The sequence below is a fragment of the Schistosoma mansoni genome, chromosome 1, assembly GCF_000237925.1.
Source record: "Schistosoma mansoni strain Puerto Rico chromosome 1, complete genome".
Lineage (NCBI taxonomy): Eukaryota > Metazoa > Platyhelminthes > Trematoda > Strigeidida > Schistosomatidae > Schistosoma > Schistosoma mansoni.
This window is the reverse complement of record NC_031495.1, coordinates 52,896,202-52,915,738: the sequence shown is the minus strand read 5'-3', so window position 1 is coordinate 52,915,738 and position 19,537 is coordinate 52,896,202. Positions and strand designations below refer to the sequence as shown.

Sequence of the window (19,537 nt, the reverse complement as noted above, 5' to 3'; positions counted from 1 at the left end):
TGGGAAGATTCAAACAAACAATACTAAGTGTTTATCATAATGTTTTCAACAAAAATGAATGAAGATTATTAATAATAGAATTAAATAGTTGTTAATTAACTCAAAGTTAATAAGTTAAAAACTGTTTAATATCTCATAAGTAAAGTTACTAAGGGTTGACTTAATAATTTCAGATTCATTAAAAATTTGGATATATAGTTCTTAACATTAAAAGTAGATATGTATTTATGACATCCTGGTTACTAGGAAATTAAATTCTTGGCTCTTTGTAGACTAACGTCTGTCACTTATTAAGAAAATAAATAAAAACGTACTGAAATGCGGCAATTTTCTTCCGAAGAATCTTCTCGTGAAGTCTTAACTTATTTAAGAGTATAATAAAGTTACTTTAAATAACTAAATAATCCTATCGATGTTAAAAATCTACAAATCAACTATACATCAGTAATGTATGCCACAGTAAGTAACCATCAGAATGATATTTAACATGTTCAAATGATCTAAAAAGGTTTCGACAACTATAAAACAAGGTAAGTAACTGGATCAATTCGTGTTCTCTGAATCTTTAATATTTTCAACCAAAAAGGACTAACTATCCAACTATTTAGAGAATCTAATCATACAGTTTTATTTAACGTGTCCGAAATCATATCACAAACAATTACTAATCAAATTACTTGGTCATTTTTATTTATACGTCACCCACATGGACACGAATACACAAACATCTTTCACCTAGAATCATCTTTGACCTGAAAGGTACTACATTATTGTGATCAGATTTGCATGCATGTACTCAATATTTGGTCTAAATAGTTCTTTTTATTATTTAAACTTGGATCAACATGAAATAGTTTTTTTTACTCTTTAATGAAGCGTTTTGCCCTAAGTCGAGGAATGATGAAACTTTATTATTCTGTTCATTGCGATGTTAAAATAAATCAACATTTCTATCATTTCACTTAATATTTCATTACGAATTGTTCAAATTATTACTGGTAGATAAGTGCTCACGAGTGAGATGTCATCCAGATGCTCAATGTACTGATGGTTATTGTTTCTGTCCCTCTGGTTTCGAAGGAGACGGATATTACGAGTGTAAACGAATCACTCAAGGTAGAATAATGCATGTCTTAAAGTTACCATATAAGTTTGTCTTGACTATAGCACTTCCGTTGCATCTTTATTATTCTTTATTTCAAAACTTCATATAAATACTATTGTGGTGTGTGCTACTGATGTCAACGGATATAAGTAGTATGTATCGCCAATCGAAAGTGGAGTGCCTGGCGGCAGAAGGTTGAGAAGATCGACGAGGAGGGAACGAGAACAGAGAGCGATTGGTATGGAAATGAAGGAACAATCAAGTCTGAGACGATTGATAGATATTTTGCAAATGAATTATTTACTGCATGGTTTTCAGTTTTTACTAATAGATTCTCTAATTTAGCATTAAGTTGTCCACACTATTTTCTCGTTCACTGCACTTCATATGGTCTCAGAGTTACTGTCGTGTCACTATGGGAACTTTACCCGTGTACAATACATTTTTGAGTATTGCATCAAATCATCGTAATTTGCCTTTCTTTTGTAAATTACGACATCATCTATGTGTGGATCTCTGTAAAATACTTTAGGATAAAGACTAGAAATTATTATTCTGTTCAATAAAGTAGAATAAAATTTTGAAGTCACTATGGAAATACTGTAGTCATAATTAGCTGCAGATTTCGAAAGCCTAAAATATTCTAACAAAGTTGTCGTCCCATAATTCACTGACTAGCATATCGAAAGATTAACGTAAACCTAAACACGTCCATATCTCGATAATAAAACGAAAATAGCCAAAGAATCTTTGAAGTGCTTCAAACCGATAGGAACATTTTCTAAACCACTGTGATTACTCGAAATGCAAGAAAGTAGTTTCTATCCAACAAAAGTATTGTTGATCATATTTTTAAACAGCTATTATATGTTTAGACAAAATGTACACTGTCACTATTCTTGACGTGATTTTGAGGAACTTCTCGTATATTCATCTCATTTTATACAATCTCTTTATTGAATACCCACTTATCATTTTTCATTTTGTTTATGAATGTTTACTACTTATTTCTCTACCTATTAGATGCATACCTTGTAAATCTATTTATTTTGCCTACTAAACTTTAAACCAAGAAATTATGTATATATATATATATTTATAGTTCACCAGAAGTCGAAGGTTTTCTTGCTGCAACGTTCCCCTTTCAATTTTTACTGTTTTCTATAATTCTGTAAACATCCGATAGGTTCATTTTTCGAAACTACTTATTTACTGTACTTTTTGATATGAATGTTTGCATGTGCAAATATTTAAATAAAATTATTCACATCTGCTCATAGAATTAACTAATGCATGAAGAAAATTCTGGAAAAGAAAAGTCATCACACTTCAGGTCTCGCGTCTTTAAAAACAGTTTGACTGTACTAGCTCATATAAAATGAAGAAAGCACCTCCTGTATTAGCTTTCAAAGTGACTTAGGTGTTATATTAAGCTTAAAATGGTAGTAATCATAATGGAACGTTGAAATAAACCCAGTAATAATTTAGTGACGGATTTCTAGTCAACTGCTGTAACCAAATTCATAAATACAACATGAATTAATTCATGGAAATATTTTAAATTATTTCAATATGCATCAATATGCATGCGGTGTATGATATGCAGTATGCTTCTCGACTGTGCAACAACCAGTACAGTACTACTTTAAATAATTTAAGAGAGAAATGTTAATATTTTCAGATCGCTGTGCGAATGTTCGGTGTCATGAAAATGCTAAATGTGACGACGGGTATTGTCGTTGTAAAGAAGATTTTGAGGGTGATGGCTACAGTGAGTGTAGACGTAAAAGTGAAGGTGAGTAAATGTGGCAAGGTATTCACTTAATTAGAAAGTTAGCATGAGGAATTGATTGTGTCAGCGTATATTTATGTGTGCACGCTTTCTTTGGAAGTAGTTAAATAGACAGGTTTTGTCCGTGTTTTGTGCTCAATATTTAATAAATGTACTATCAAAAATGTATTTTACTTTGTGTTCTTTTGCTCTAGTTAGTCGCTGTGTTGCCTGTCTTTAAGTAAATGTGTAGATTTCTTTTTGTTAACTAACAAGTGCTACTTGCTTACAGCACATGCTTTTTGTTAAATGTTTAGCACCCTTTTATCCATCATTTTATGTGTTGCTAGCTAATTAATTGTAATGTTATTGAAATATCTAACGAAATCTATGATTTTTGTTTGTTATTTTTGCACTCGATGATAGGCTTTTTAACCACCAGGTTAGGTGACTCCATCAATATTTACCTCTTTAATAAGTGATGCATTTTCAAATTTCTTTCCTTCTCAAACTACGTGCCGACTAAGTCATCTAGGTGAATGATTGAACGTCAACGGCTGATCAATATAACTTAGAGAATGTTATATAGTTTCTATCTTCTTGGGCTATAAATTATTTTTAGCGTTTCAGCAACTCGTGTGTACGTTAAGCAAATTTATTCAACAAGCCAAATGTAACGAGTACCTAACTAGTCATGGCAAGAAACTTATGGGGTCATCAGATATTATACCTAAGTTACTGAAATTTCCTTTGATGAAATTCATATTCTCCACTAATAAGTACAGCATGTTCTTTTCAATAAGTTCTCAATAGGTTCTTCTGTTATAAATTAGGGGAATAGCCACGTTAAAAAAGTTCATTGCCAATAATTTAAGAACCTGATGAGGATTTATTTATAAGAATATTTTTATTTGTTAATCTATGAACGACTGTTCAATGCTTCCAGGTTTTCACTAGTGATCCAGCTCAGATCAATTCGTGATCTCTACAGTGAAAATACTACAGTCTCCGCAAATCCCCTGCACTAATAACCTGTATATTTTGGATTCTTATTTACAATAACAAGAGAATGTCTGAACAAAGTTTTTAGATTCAAAATAATTAGGCCCTATGATAAATTTAGATAAGGCAAGAAAAAAGCGAAGTTATTATCCAATTCAATAAAAATGAGGTGTAATGAAGGGAATATTCGATAGCATTGTCTGTGTCTATATAATAATACTGTGGTGTGGTCTACTTATATCCATATAAGTAGTATATGGTGTTGGTCAGACATAGAATGTATTTTGGCAGAAGACCGATGAGGAAAGAACTGAAACGAAGCGCAATCGGTAGGAAATTGCATGAACAATGAAATTAGAGAAGAAACGGTGAAGATTGAGACAATTGCTTGTTAATTTGCAAATTGACTGTTCATTGTATGGTTGTCAGAATTTACTGAGATAGTCTGTAATTTTTTCTGTAGTTTCTTTACATTCGATTGTCCCCAACCAGTGTTCTGTTCACTACAATACTATCGAGGATGCAGTCAAGCTGCTAAACGATGTGATGCACAACGGATACCCAATAGAAGGCATGAACCTATGAGTATGTTGAAAACCACTCTTCATTTGGGATCTAAAAATAATTCTGTTTCACATTATTGCTCAGAGGAGTATTAAATAGCCTCGTGCCATAACGAAGGCTTAAAGTGGTTATTAGTAGAAGGCACTGTGAATCAAAGGTCATTATAATTAAAAAAGAAATATTCATACCTTACCAAAACCCAGAACAGCATATAAACGATCGTGTTATATTTCATTACGTTTACTAGCTTAAATGTGTGTGGATAAAAACAAATAAAGCTTAATACCCCAATAAAAGCAGATGACAAACACCACTCTCATTTTTTCACCAACCTTACTTGAGTGCATAAATTCTGGGTTAAGATCAACCATACGACTTGTTTGAACTTATCTACAGTAAATATTTCGATTCAATGAGGCTTTAGCCATATAAACGTTTAGACCCCTTATATTGGTACTTACATTGAAGCTAACCTGGTAATATTAATTTAATATTCATAATGATATAATTTATTATGTATTTCCTTATTTTTTCTCTTACTCTCAAATTTTTCTACAATGACCTTTGCTTCCCACATATAAATATCCCAACAAGATGTGCTCAGATTTTTAAAATTGTTTTGAGATAATATATAAGATAATTAAGATAAACTTCGTGCCGTCATTGTATTATTCGAGTTTTTATCTTTGTTCTAACAGTACAAACTATAGGTCAAATAATCATGGAAGTCATTAACAAAACAACTAAATGGTGTTACAATAGCTTGTTTTTAGGTGCAAAAGTACAGTTGCAATAAGATTTAACGATAAATACCATTATGTTGTATATGTTAAAAAAGTTGTGAGGCTAAAACTGTGGCCTGTCACTGGGATCAACAAACTAACAGGACAAGAGCATTCCAGGTTTATGAGATTTTTATCATTCTAAGAAATGCTAAAGACACCATCGAATAAGCACATATACAACATAGTACATTTTGTAGAATATCCAAGAATCTTAACATAACTTATCTTTCAATATGTCTCATCAAGAATGTATGTGAAACACTGTGATAGATTTGCATTAAAAAAAATTATAACTGAATTTCGAGCATCAAGTAATCGGTTTATACATACTGAGCTGGAGATTCAGGATATACATAAATGAAGAGTTTTTAAAAGCGTTTTTTGCATAACCATGTCTTATATCAGCCAATTCTATAAAACCTTAATATAGATCCATGTGCACGTATTCGCTGTCATCCACAAGCTCAGTGTGAGTATGGGTTTTGCCGCTGTAAAAATGGTTATAAAGGTGATGGCTATTGGAATTGTCAGCCTATACAAAGTGGTAAGCACAGTTCCTATCCCAATGAGACCGACGGACTTCAAATACTTGAATTAAAGCATGTTTATTTTTATTTAGATAGTTATCTTGCAATCTTTATTGGCATTATAACACGCTTAATAACATCATTAAAACAAACAGACCTAACATACTAGACATATAAAACAATTAGTCCCTTTGATAAATTTCGAAGTATTCTAACCATTTGTTCCTCTATTCTTGAATCTCAGTGATTGTCTTTCCTTCTTTATCCCTAACCGATCTCTCTGGTTTAATATATTTCCCTGCCGGTTTCTTCGTCGTATTATATAGTTGTTTCATATTTCCTTCTCTTGCTATGGTTGGTAGAATGGGCATCGTTCTCATGACTTCATCCTGAGGCGACATAATTCTTCTTTCAACTCCAAGGACAGAGTTTAAATGGTTTAATTTTTTAAAATCTAGTTGGCGTTTTCTAATATATCACATAATTCTGATAAACTTCGTCTTCTCATTGCATTATCGAAATACTAGACATAGTCAAACACCTTTTGGAATGAGTTACTAATAAAAGATAAAACTTTAATTTAAAACCATTTTATATTCATATGAGAAATCGACTGCCTGGTACAATAAAATGTTTTCATATACTTCCCTAAGCATTTGTGTCTTTTATGCTCAGTACTTGTTGAAAAATAGCATGATATGCTTACCCCTAGATGAAGTCAAATATATCTCCATGCATACTCAGTATAATTGCTTTTGTAAAATATTAACTTCAGATCTATGTCGGGCAGAACAATGCCATCAGTTCGCTAGATGTGTTGAAGGTCGATGCCGCTGTTTGGATGGATATGAAGGAGATGGCTACCAGATGTGTAATATAATACCTGGAGGTAAATATAATCTTATGTATTTTTTTGTTGAACCACTAGTAGTAATACACTAACAGTTAAAAATTTCTGTTTATTTGGAAAAAGATAATCCCACATGATATTTTAAATAAAGTTACAAAACAGTTGAAGTTGAAACTGCTGTGATTGATCCAAACCAATATTACAACCTGTTGAGGCTGTCACAGAAATAATTAATTGCTGTAACCTTCCACATTTCGATATTATTTTACCCCCCCCCCCTGGCGATACCGTTTTTTATTGATTGTGTCGCAAAATTACAAATATTCTATGTTTGTAGCCATTCGGTTACCTTTTCCCCAAAAATGTAAATTCCCTTACAAACTCTCTTCTGTAAAATGAGGCTTTTTTAGCTAGTAACCTATTCAACCACTTTAGATTCAACACCATATCAAAAAGATATTCTAGAGTTTGTATTTTGGACTCGACTAACATAAATCATATAAAACTTGTCAGAAACAAGGTTGCGAGATCTTTGAATATATAAGCTTAAAGTTATACATATGAGCAAGAAAAATGAAATTTACTCTTTCAAAATTTAATTCGAGAGTAAATATTTTATGTCACACAAAAGTAGGAGCAAATATGACTTACTACATGATAGTGAAGAGTAATAATAGTGTAACAGTCAGAATACAAAAAGCCAAAAATAAATTTAATTGACAAAAAGCTTGACGTAACTGAATTTAAACTGATAGCTCTCGGAATGATAATCAAATGTTTTGAAATCTTACCTTAATGAATTGACTGACAACTGAAGCCAAACTTTATTCAAGTCTTCAAATTTGTTACTTACATTGTGGAAAGTAATTAATAGCAAGTTGACTGGAAAGGTCTTGGTTGTCCGAGTCGAAATAGGATTTGAAACTTCTTGAAAGTTGGAATAGTTCTCCAACTATCAGACAAATAATCGAATGACTATCACTTTTAATCCACTTAATATTAATGCTTAATTATACTGATTAGACAAGCATAATCTAAATATTATGAGTGACAACATTCATTGGTGAAAACATTTTTGAGGTGCATGTATGAATTCAACTTCAGAAAGCCGTCAACATTTTGCTTTAATTATAAGTACTTTTGGTTGGTTTAAAAGAGTAAAAAAAACTACGGCTTTGGACTTGTAGGATATACGTTATCTCATCTTATCAAATAAAAATGTAACCGTAAAATCTTGAACAACAAAAAATAATTTTAACCATCTTGAACAAAAATAGCTAGCAAACCTACCCAGATGAAAGAAGTAATAAGATAAGTTCATTACTGTTTAACTGAGGAAGTAACGAAAATCAAACATTTATACTTACGATGTACAAATTAAGGGATTGATGTACGAGCACAACAACGAAAATAGTTTTGATAATACGTGTTTCGTTTTTCGAGGGAATTTATCATTTCTAATTTGGTCTACTTAGGGAGCGGTATCTTAGCGGCTAGGAAGCTCGAATTTTCTCTATTCAGTACCAGGTTTACGTTTACGTTTACGAAACGAATAATTCGTTAGTGCTTTTAAGCAGATTTGTCGATAGTTTACAATGAGTTGTTTGACAGCTTTGTTGTCAGTAATACTTTAAGACCAACGAAAATTATCTATCATATATATGCAGATGTACATATTTGATGATATTGTGTTTCTTTATATCACTATTTAAATATAGCAACTTCAGCAGATTGTGGTAATTGCAATGGTATACCTTTTAAAGAACTAGCTCAGTGTGTTGGTGGACGATGTATTTGTGCTCGTGGATTTATTGAAGTCCAGCCAGGTGTCTGTATGGAATGTGTGCAAGATAATTGTCATCAGGATGCTGTCTGTCGACCGGATGAAAGATTTAATGGCGCTTATTCGTGTCATTGTAAAGCTGGTTTCACTGGAGATGGAGTATCTGTTTGCAAGCCTGAAAGTGTAGGTAGAGAAGATGCCACATCATCACACACCATTGATCCTACATGCGGTGGAGGCTGTAGGACACGAAATGCGGAGTGTGATCGATATACTGGGACGTGTAAATGTCGATCAGGTTATGATGGAGATGGAGAGAGAGGTTGCTACTGGAATTGTAAGCTGTGTCATTCGAGTGCAATTTGTGATCGTGAAAACGAAAGATGCATTTGTCCATCTGGTTATCGTGGAGATGGACAAACATTTTGTGAACGAATTCCAGTTAGACAAGGTAAGTTCGGTCATCAATGTATTAATTTTCCAAGAAATATCTTTCTTGACCTCTTTATTCATAAATGATAGTTTTGTGAAGAGAGAGACCTAGATTCAGCTAGTGTAGGTGACCTATTTTTATCAGAAAGCTTTCCGACTTCAGATCGATTTACATTTGTTACCTAATGTACAGCAAAATGTATGTTTTATTGCCTACTATTTTTCTTGCATGAAATCATTAATGACAATCATCTTGAAAAAATGACGTTGTTAATGAATATGATAAATTTATGTATCTGTTTCTTCCAGATTCTATAAAAGTTCTAATAATGGGAGAGGGAGAAGTAATGCATATTACAGATATATCTCATCCACTTGAATTAAGATGTTTCGTGACTGGGAGCGATCAGTCATATTCTGGCCAGTGGATTAAACCACATTCTGCTCAAGAACCAATAGTGACTAAAACTAGACAACAAGACGGCTATGAAATTTCTCTGCTCATAAATCAACCTACAATAACTGATAGTGGAAGGTATGAGTGCCGTGCAGGGAATGTTGCTGCTTTCATAGATGTAAATGTGGAAGAATCAGCAAGTATGTTTGTAAATTTAACTTTGAAATAATTTAGTATTTCTGGCTAAATGAATTCAGTCTTAGAAATACTGAGTTTTTTTTAGTAATTTGATCTAAGCTTTTTCAAGGAAAAATGATCAAACATCAGCATGATCAAACTTAAGTATTTAGTTCAAAGGTCCACGTAGGTTAACAACGTTGAAAATATGATTCGTTACAGTGCGTATGAGACATTTGGTATGGAAAGTGAAAAAAATCGTGTTATGATAATCGTTTTATGTATATTCATGTAGATCAAATGCAAGAAAAATTTATTTGATGAAAATAAACAATTTACTAAATCAGAAGGGGTTTTGTGGAGATTTAGTACTTTCGTAGTTCAAAGCATGAGTCAGTTTAAGCTAGACCGAAGCTAGGACGAAACGGCCGTCCAGTGCTTCCAGGTTTTCCTTGGTGGTCTAGCTTCAATTGACTCATGCTTTCAACTATGAGAATTTACTAAATGATATTAATCAAACGTGTCACAGCATGCATAAAATGAGGATAAATAAACAAACATCTTGACCAAGCTGATTGTTCAGATAAACGCACTGATTAAAACAAGTGAAAGTAATGATTGCTGTCCACATAATAAAAGATGGATTTAAGTTAGTAAAATTAAGTTCAGGTTTACATATAAATTATTAGTTGCCATGAGACAGATAATTGTATTCCATCTTTCCCATTAAAATTGTTTGAATTTACCCATAAGTGTAAAGCTTCAGTTGTTAATCTCACTTTGTATGAAATATAAAGGATTCTTGTACCATTGAAATCAAATGTATGGCTGTGATTTTTACGAATATAATTTTCCTCCTCAATGTCGTGGCCCAACTACCATAAAACTTTTCGCTCAAATTTATATGAAAGTTTTTATAAATTGTTTATATTGTGTTTTGTAACAGGAAAGATAAAGGCCTATATAATCAAATTTATAGGACCTGGGATTCCAATTTATCCTGAGTTTTTCTACTCTAAGTCCTACTCTCTGTCTGTAATGAATTGTCTTTCTTAAGATACCAGTTTTGCCGTGAAAAATTCACGATGATTCGGTTTGCATTCATCACATCAAATCATCTTACTAAAGTCATGACTATCAATCATTTCATTTCATCAAAACATGGTCATTAAAATGAATAGAGCCCTGATCAGAATTGAGTAGCAGGTCTAAATAATTCCTAAATAATAGAATATTCCATTGAAATCTGTTGACTATTATAAAACGAATACGTGATAGAAATGGTAAACATTGGCATTAAAAATTTTCTTGAGTAGTTATTCATCTTTAGCTTTTTAACAATCTTTCAAACTGTTATATTGAAGAAAAATATAATCCTAAAACTTTTGATCAATTTGATTTTTAAGTTCCATTCACTGTGCTACTTACAAGTGATGATGGGATTCTAATGACACAATCTACCGATTCAAATGTAACCAAAGCTACTCTATGGAATATTGGTAAGTGATATAATGAGAATCATGCTATGTCATTATTTATCTGCATGACATGTTATGGTTTATGTGATATACTCATTTGTATATTTGATCGTTTTCAAGGATCAGTTGATATGACCAGTATGATATTCGTCTTACGGTATTATGTGGCTAACAGTTTAAGAAGTTTGTAATGATTTCCCCGATTTAAGATGCAACATTGCACATCTTCATTGTCACGTACATGGAATGATATTTATTTATTCCATGTCAACAATAAGATATTATTACTTGAAAAAATTGAATATTAGATGGTTGAAAGCGAATGACAAAAGGTACTGAACCTAGTTTTATGGAAGTAGGCATTTGTCATCAACGGTGTGATCTCTATTCTTGAAGGAGTTGATGTTTCCTATAGGATTCAATCCTCTTCATCTAGTATATTAGTCGGTGATGCTGTAAGCGAAATATTCGAACTGCAACTGGTCACTGAATAATAGGTAATGTTGCTAACAGGAATACATGGGGTGATAACCGATTCTATTGGAATACAGAATCTCTTGGTAAAATATGCGAATCATACATTGAATACTTCATTTGTGAATCTCCATCACTTGTCCTTCACTTTCTTTACGATTCTTCAAGTCCACAATTCTTTTCTATTTTTGCTTCTATTCTCCTGAACTCAATCTTTTTAGCCTTCTGCTGTCAGGTTTTCCACTTCCTATTGGTGCTACATACTACTTATAGCGACAGAAATATGTAGCATACACAACAACTAATATGGCGTTTATCTAGACAATAGTTGTGATGGAATTATAACTATCACTTATAATATCCATATCAGTTCTAAGTGGTGACTTCCGTAAACTGCTTAATATAAAAATTCAGTGCGCTTTATCTCAAGTTCTATAAAACTACACTTAATTCATAGAACGCAGCTGCTACTCAATGAACTTTCTAATTACACTGGACTTCTAATTTCGAGCTACTCATATCCTACAAAACTGATTAGACCTTAGTTTTATTTTTAATTAAATTCCAATTGCATAATAATACTTTCTAATACAACGAAATAGTTTTTGAAGCTTTACGGTTACATTTACGTACTACACTAACCTGACAAATAAGTGTCATTTCAAAGCTTCTAAACCTATTTCTGAATATTTACTGGTTTAGTTCTATAGAGAAGAAAAACTAGTCCCATCTCAGGATGTTCGATTGATTTTAATCATTTGGCTAATACAGAAATGAAACTTTGGAATCCGTCATGCAGTATATCCAAACCCTTTCACATAACCATTTCCAATTATTGAACTGTAATGAAACTGAAAATCTAGCCATAATATTTGAAAAGCAATTTCAATCAACCGGATTTAATATTTAGGTGTTTTTTTAACGAAGAAACGAACTCCCTTACTGAATTCAGCAATTCTCAAACTACTCCAGATATTTCCTTATCTGGAAAGGAACAAAATATTCTATAAAAATGAATCAACAGAAATCGAGAAGAGATTAAAAACATTTGAGACTATTAAAAACTATAATCTTTGAAAGTGAAGTAAAGGCAAGTTATCGTAAAGTGCATGGTGTTTCTTCAAAAGTTCAGTTTTTGATCATGAGCCGAAAATTTCTTACCAATAATTCAGTTTTCACTTCAAAATACTTATACGATTCTTGACTATTTAGCAAATGAAATAGTCTTTAATATAATTTTAGTAGATATTATGCTTCATAATTCTACACATTCCATAATGTTTCAAAAGTACACTAACTAATTTTTGAAATTAATTTTATTACAGTTTGAAATCTGTTGAAGAACTTTTGAAAATCTTGGGGTGTTAGAGAGTTGTTTTGTTCTAATATAAAGTTTCTCAAAAAACTTCGATTTAAATAAACCTAAAAATAATCATGTACTGTATAGCGACTGACTTCGGAATAGATTCCTGAAGTTCTAGTGTTAGACGGTGATCGTCGCAGTTCGACGAGGTTATCGACAACACTGAAATATTGTCACACAATATGGAAGTTTAACCGAATTTTGAGAGTGGACTACTGAAATCCGAACTAGAAATTTATATGTGTCGTCCTCAACTAGATAACTGAAGGTATCAGATTTGATCCCGGATGTGTAATGCTAAACAGTTCAAAATTAAGGTGTAAAAACATTCAGGAACCAAACCTTGGTTTTACATGATTAATCGTTTGATGTTAATCTGTGGTGAAAACTAACTTCAAATTGATCTCTTTCCACAAATCTCCGATCTCAGCTTCCTGGATTAATCAGGTGATACAAAAGAGAGTTAGTATTAAGTAATTTAAATCTAATTTATCAAGATATTTTAAAACAAGAGTATTTAAATGTCAGTTCCGTAACAAGTAATTTACTATAAAATAATTACCAATGCCATAATTTATCATTGTAAGAGTCTCCAGATGCATCATTTTCAGTTTAACCTACTTTATCCATATGCACATACTTTTTAGATTTTTTTCAAGTTAATCTTTATGTTAACTGTAAGCGGTAACTTCTGTTTATATTGTTCTATGCAGCTGAAAATAACAAGTATGGACGTGTCTCCATGGTTGGTGATTGTAATAGTCAACGAATTATATATACATCTGATTATGGTCATACTATCCGATGGGGTAATTCAAACTCTGGACAAAATAAGTTGGTGACAAAAGAAATATACACTTCTCAATTTAACCGATTTCGTAATTTGGCGGTAGATTCATTATCTGGAAATGTATTTGCCTGGGAAGAGGCCTTTGGGAAAATTATGGTATTCAATCCAAATAAACCAAATATTCATTATACACTTGAAAGTTTACATAGCTTAACTTCTTCTGAACAACAGAATTTCGCTGGACTAGCTTTGCATTCCACATTAGGGTAAGTAAAAAGAATATCGATGGATTTATACGCAGTAATATTATTAGAGATGTAAGTATTATACATATTTACATACGTTCCGTTTTCTAAAAGATTAGATAACTTTGGAGCTAACGTGAGTACTTTAATAGTGTCGGACTTTCTATTCGGAACGTTTTAATTATAACCCTTTAATTGTCTTGTATCTGGAGTTTCTGTTAATGGCTCTAAATATGATTCGCTATACTCAACTCTCGATGCATTCCATTATTTATTATGTTACCTTCAAGTTTAGTGTAACTAGCTTCAAGCTACCGAATATTTAAACGAAATGACAATGATTTCAAACACTAGTCTTGAATATAAGAATATTATTATTATAAAATTACTCCATCGTTAGCATACTCCCACTTAAAATCAAATCTATCTATTCGTTCAGATACACGATTACGCATCATATTAATTGTGTGATAGATTATAATTCTACCTGCCAATATAACTATTGGTAGGGATAATACTCACCGGTTTACATTGTGCTTACGTAAGAATGTTACAATTAAGTAAAATAAAGAAAAAATCCCTCATATGCTTAAATTTCAATGCCTTTTATACATTGAATTTCCAAACTATTCGTTTTCGTGAGACGTATATACACGTATTTACTTGCTCATTTATTTTTACTACTACAATCAGTCTAATGTACTGGGCAATATACACAGACGGTTGGAGACCGAATGGTACAATTCAAGTAGCTTCAATGTCTGGTGAAAATGAGGAGCAATTATTACAATTAACTGGTGAACCACTGGCAATTAGTATATCACCTGCAACACCAGTTAATGGTAATTCCGCTGGAAAATTATGCTGGATGCAAAGATCTTCTAAAGGAATGTTTGGATTAGTCACTGAATTACATTGTGCACGATTAGGTCAAACGGGAAGAGAGATATTAACCAATGAAAAGATAAGAGAATTTAGTCCTTCTGAAGAACCATCGTTTGGTATGACACAGTATAAAGGAACATTATTGTGGACAGACGCTACAAAGTAATCGATTTTTGCAATAAGTTTTTATAATAAGTGGAGTGAAGTAAATTACTTTTAAGAATACTATTTATCAATTAAGTAATTTTACAAAAATTTCCATAGGCTAAATTTATCGTCTATGATAGGTAAATCCTACTCACTCCTATCAAGTGGGAAAGGTGCTTTTACTATTCTGGAAGGTTTAAAAGTGGATGGTCGACGCCTGAGCTGAGCTGATGGATGCAAGGAAACCATCTATGGAAGTTTGATAATTATAGATTGTCCAATAGGTCTCAGTTCGTAAATAGTTAGTTTTCACAAGTTGCCGCCAAACATGAAGTCTGATATAAATTTTCCGAAGATAAGCGTGTCATTTAATTTTGCCTCATGTGGCATGAAGAAACAAGATTTGTTAGTGCATAACCATTCTCCGGCTGGGGTCTTAGAGACCATAAAACTTAGTGACTTTAAACTTCATCATATATGGTTCAGAATAGAAATTATACGTTATCCTGTTGGATTTTTCTATGGCGCTTTTTGAAAAATCTCTATTCACTTCCTTGACTTTTTAGAAATTATTCTAGGTTGTGTTTTGAGGTAAAATAAAGCGCTAATTAAGTACTAGCATTTTTATTTGTTTCTAGATTGCAAGGTTCTTCCTCCTCAATCTGTACAATATTACCACTTCATTTATGGAACGAATAGTTTTTGCCCTGTTTCACCAAACATTTCGTGTTATTAACAATCAATGAATTTTCATAATCTTGTTGAAAACAGCCATAAGCGCTCTAGGATGATGTCGAATTACGTGCCAGTTTGAGATACCAGAAAAAAAAGTGAAAACAATAGCACTGACAAAAGCTAAAATGGACCAATAGTATGAAAAAAGGCAGGAAGAATGTATGAAACCAGAGAATTTCTGGTACATAAGAGAAAATATGGAATACAGCCAACTGTGATTTTCGGCCTCTTAACTAAGTAATCTGTCCCCTTATCTTCTTTGATCAATGTTCTTCAAACTGATATTAAAATAATGAAAAAGAACGGTCTACTTATAGACTGACATTTCTATAGGCATTGCTTTTATCCTTGTTTCAATAATTCTAACGTTATAAATGTCTCATCGACTTCATTGAAAAAAGAAATTTACGATCAAAATATTAACAAGTTCAAACATTAACTTGCAATAAACTATTTGATATATTACTAAAAATATTCTAAATATTTACATTTCTCCATAAATTTAGGACAGTTTATTACTCTATCAATCCTGATCGCCGAATACGTGTCCGTTATGTCTGTTGTTCTAATCGTTTCCAAGCCTTATCAGTACTAGGTGATTGTCCACAAGGTAATTTCAGATTTTTTGAATTCATTCTACATAATTCAACAGAAAATTCTTAATAAATAAACTTTGATTAAGATCATCTTTTTGAAAACAAATTTGACCATTCTATTGGTATTTGATTTTATATTACTTATTGCGTAATACATGTAATTTTTATAAAATGAAGAAGAAGCGGTTTTCTGTACCCAGACTATTGTTAATTAATTATGTTAGGACTCATTTCCTGATAGCTTTTCGTTTGTGAGCAATAGGTTACAGGAGTATGATCATCCTGATCGCATTCACCCCTACTTAGAATATAATGAGAGAACCTGTTTGGAGAACTAGTCTGAAAAAAGGAAGTTAGCTGCATACCTTTTATCCACATTACAGTCAAGCGCAACACTTGGTGAATAAATTAAACTTGAGATCTTATCAGAAGCTGAATCTCATAGTCTAATATTTAGAGCAATACATTAGTTACCTGTAGACATATGGTTTATTTTTCTATTGACAAACCATATTTTATTTCAACTTACATCATCATTCTCGTAAATAATGTGGAAGTTTACTATTGTCGTTGTGGAATATCCATAGCCTCCTCTGAAATATTTCACGCAGGTCTAATTTCCATACCACATAGCATGAAATTTTTATCAGAAATTGATCATTATTTTAAAGATTCACTTTCTTATTCACAACTAGAATTAAATGAGGTCAAATTTTTCATAAACGTCCGTTTACTATTGAGAATATTCATCAAAAATCAAATCTCTATACAGTTTATTGCCTAATTATCTTGAGAGTATCATAAAAAAGGAAAGTATCAGAACTTGCTTCCGGATGAAGATAATAAGTAGATGGATCTACGCTGCTGTAATTGATTCTGGAGGATGTTACCTAACGTCTCCAACTATTGATCGCGGTTATAGAGCGAACCGGGTAGTTAACACATAATAATTCCTCAAATCATTAGTCACCGACTTAATAGAACCAATATCATATTTTGTTTTGAACACCACTAGCTTTTTTTCAACCTACTTCTGCACTCACAAGCATCACTTATTTAAATCGGCTATGGTTGGGGATACATAACATTCCAAAACCACCTCAGACTGTGAAAATTTTATTATCTCATCAACCGACTTGTTAATCTTATCAATTACCTTATGTCTAAGTCCAATACTGCTTACTCGGTCATCTCACAAAACGTAAGCAATGTTTCGAAGACAATATCTTCTACTTTGATAGACTATGTTTCACGGACGTAAAATAGTACAAAACGGACTGCTGTGGAGTATGCATGTCCGTTGGCTGCGGACGAACATTTCGTCTACGCCACAAGCGACACACGTTTTCAAGAGCCAACCGAAATTTCGTCAGACACCAAACCACCAGTGCCGATAAGACTTCCAAGATAAGTGAGATGGTCAACGCAATAAAACTACTTAACTCCTTATCATCAGTTCAGGTGTTTATGCAAACCAGTCCTGAAGCAGCATTTCGCATTCGAAACATACTAACATTTTCGCTCAAAACGATTAAGTGATTCTGCAGTTTGTCATTGTCTTCACTCATTAAGAATATGTAATCTGATTATTCTCAATCGACAGGCGAATTTCCAGGTAGAGGACTGACCCCTGAGAAGTTTGTCGAAGAAAAGTTTTATTCCTAAATGGACATTGATGATAAAATTGAATAAAAAAATGAGGATAGTGGGCAGCCATGATTAATGACATTTGGGGTTAGCAGTTTTGCTGACGGTTTCTCATACGTTCTGACTCGACCAACAGTCCCTAATTAAAAAGTCTTCAGAGGATTTATTTACTCTTTTCGTAAGTCTTTCAAGGGCAAACTAACACTTAATCTCCTGATCAACAGCTGTAATCACTTCTCTATAAAATATTTTCTCCGAAATACATATGTCGCCTATCCTCGTATATAATTATCGACTGAAATCGCGTTAGTGAATAACAGAATTAATTAAACCGAATATGAGAATGGATTTTTGAATACATATATTTTGTAAACTCACTGATCTGGACAGGAAATCAGAGGGATGAAGCGAAATGACGCGCGGTGGAGAAGGCGTGTGAGACAACTCCATTTAATCAAGCGTTAATTAATATTTATAGTCACACAAAAATCAGTTACAGACATATGATGAATAGGATAAGATATGCACACACATACGCTCATATAGAAACAGTCAAGGTTGATAAGCGAATAATTGACAGGATCAAAATGTGACTCAAGTAGAATAAATATATTGACTTGTCCAGAAGCTAGAATACGTTATGTGGGATTAACGTAGTAACCGACGCTATAATAGTATGCACATTTACTTCTTTATTAACACCTGCTAGTCAACTCTTCATCTAATCGACGTAAATTTTAGGAATTTGATTTATCATCAACTTTGTAATTGGAAAAAGACTTTTCTTGTTAACAATTATTCATTATTAGTATTCATGTCTTGATAGATGGATGCGTCGTCTTTATGACGACCATAAAATACTTCTATCTACATACCTCAACCATAAATGATAGAATCTAAGATTTAAATTATTCAAAACAATTAATTCTTATATTTTTATCGATATTTATTACCCATTTAGCTTCAACTAATCCATGTACTTATTCTAATGGACGATGTCGTTATATTTGCTTACCGAATGATGGTGGTAGATCTCGTACATGTGTATGTCCCGATAATGAGCCTGGATGTCATAAAGAAATGTAAAATGTATCAGTTATAATTAAATGAAATGACAATATCATTTTATCCCAGTTTATATTTTTCAATTTTCATTAACCTAATATTTATGTTACTGATTTGTTAGGAAATTGAAATTTTGAATTTTCCTTCACAATTTCAATATCATATGTTACATTTAAACATTCATAAAAGTTGTTTACACTTAGAATTAAAACATTATTAGGAAAGGTTTATTCTTGAAATATCAATCTTTGTATTACATTTAATCATATTTGCATGTTGTATTTTATCTATATGAATTTGAAGAGTTACAATTGATGAAATAGGTTATATTATCTGAAATAATTTTATCTAATTAACCTCATTCATGAACTTAAAGCTGATATATATGAACTGAATACTTCTCTTAGAATTAGTTTTTTGTGTAATATTTAAACTTTGATGTTACTATATCCTAATAAATTATATTCAACACTAAAACATAGTTTATTTTTATAATGTATACACAATTTGTGGTCAATATTAGTAGCTTGTAGCTGCTCAAAATCAATAGCTTCTTAAGTTTTCGACATTGGATGCTGACCACATTAGTTTTAGTGGACTTGTTTGGCTGAAGGTGTTCAGTCATGCATCCGCACCAGATCACGTTACAGCACAGCGTAGGAAACACCTCCTACGATCACTAGCCATATTAGATTAATCGCTCCTCGATCTATTGATAA

General features: G+C 32.3%; 1 protein-coding gene across 1 annotated transcript in view; it reads left to right on the top strand.

The window, feature by feature from the left end:
- The window catches only part of Smp_154760 (egf-like domain protein), a gene marked incomplete at its 5' end in the record, with an annotated part of 77,323 nt that extends 58,024 nt beyond the window's left edge, over positions 1-19,299 (top strand). The window contains 10 exons of the mRNA XM_018794830.1: positions 1,003-1,116; positions 5,658-5,771; positions 6,530-6,643; positions 8,323-8,838; positions 9,129-9,416; positions 10,800-10,892; positions 13,422-13,764; positions 14,437-14,790; positions 16,017-16,120; positions 18,715-19,299. Of these exons, the coding sequence (XP_018649203.1) occupies positions 1,003-1,116; positions 5,658-5,771; positions 6,530-6,643; positions 8,323-8,838; positions 9,129-9,416; positions 10,800-10,892; positions 13,422-13,764; positions 14,437-14,790; positions 16,017-16,120; positions 18,715-18,839 (2,165 nt within the window). The 3' untranslated portion in view covers positions 18,840-19,299. The remainder of the gene's footprint in view (positions 1-1,002; positions 1,117-5,657; positions 5,772-6,529; positions 6,644-8,322; positions 8,839-9,128; positions 9,417-10,799; positions 10,893-13,421; positions 13,765-14,436; positions 14,791-16,016; positions 16,121-18,714) is intronic.
- Positions 19,300-19,537: the final 238 nt, after the last annotated feature.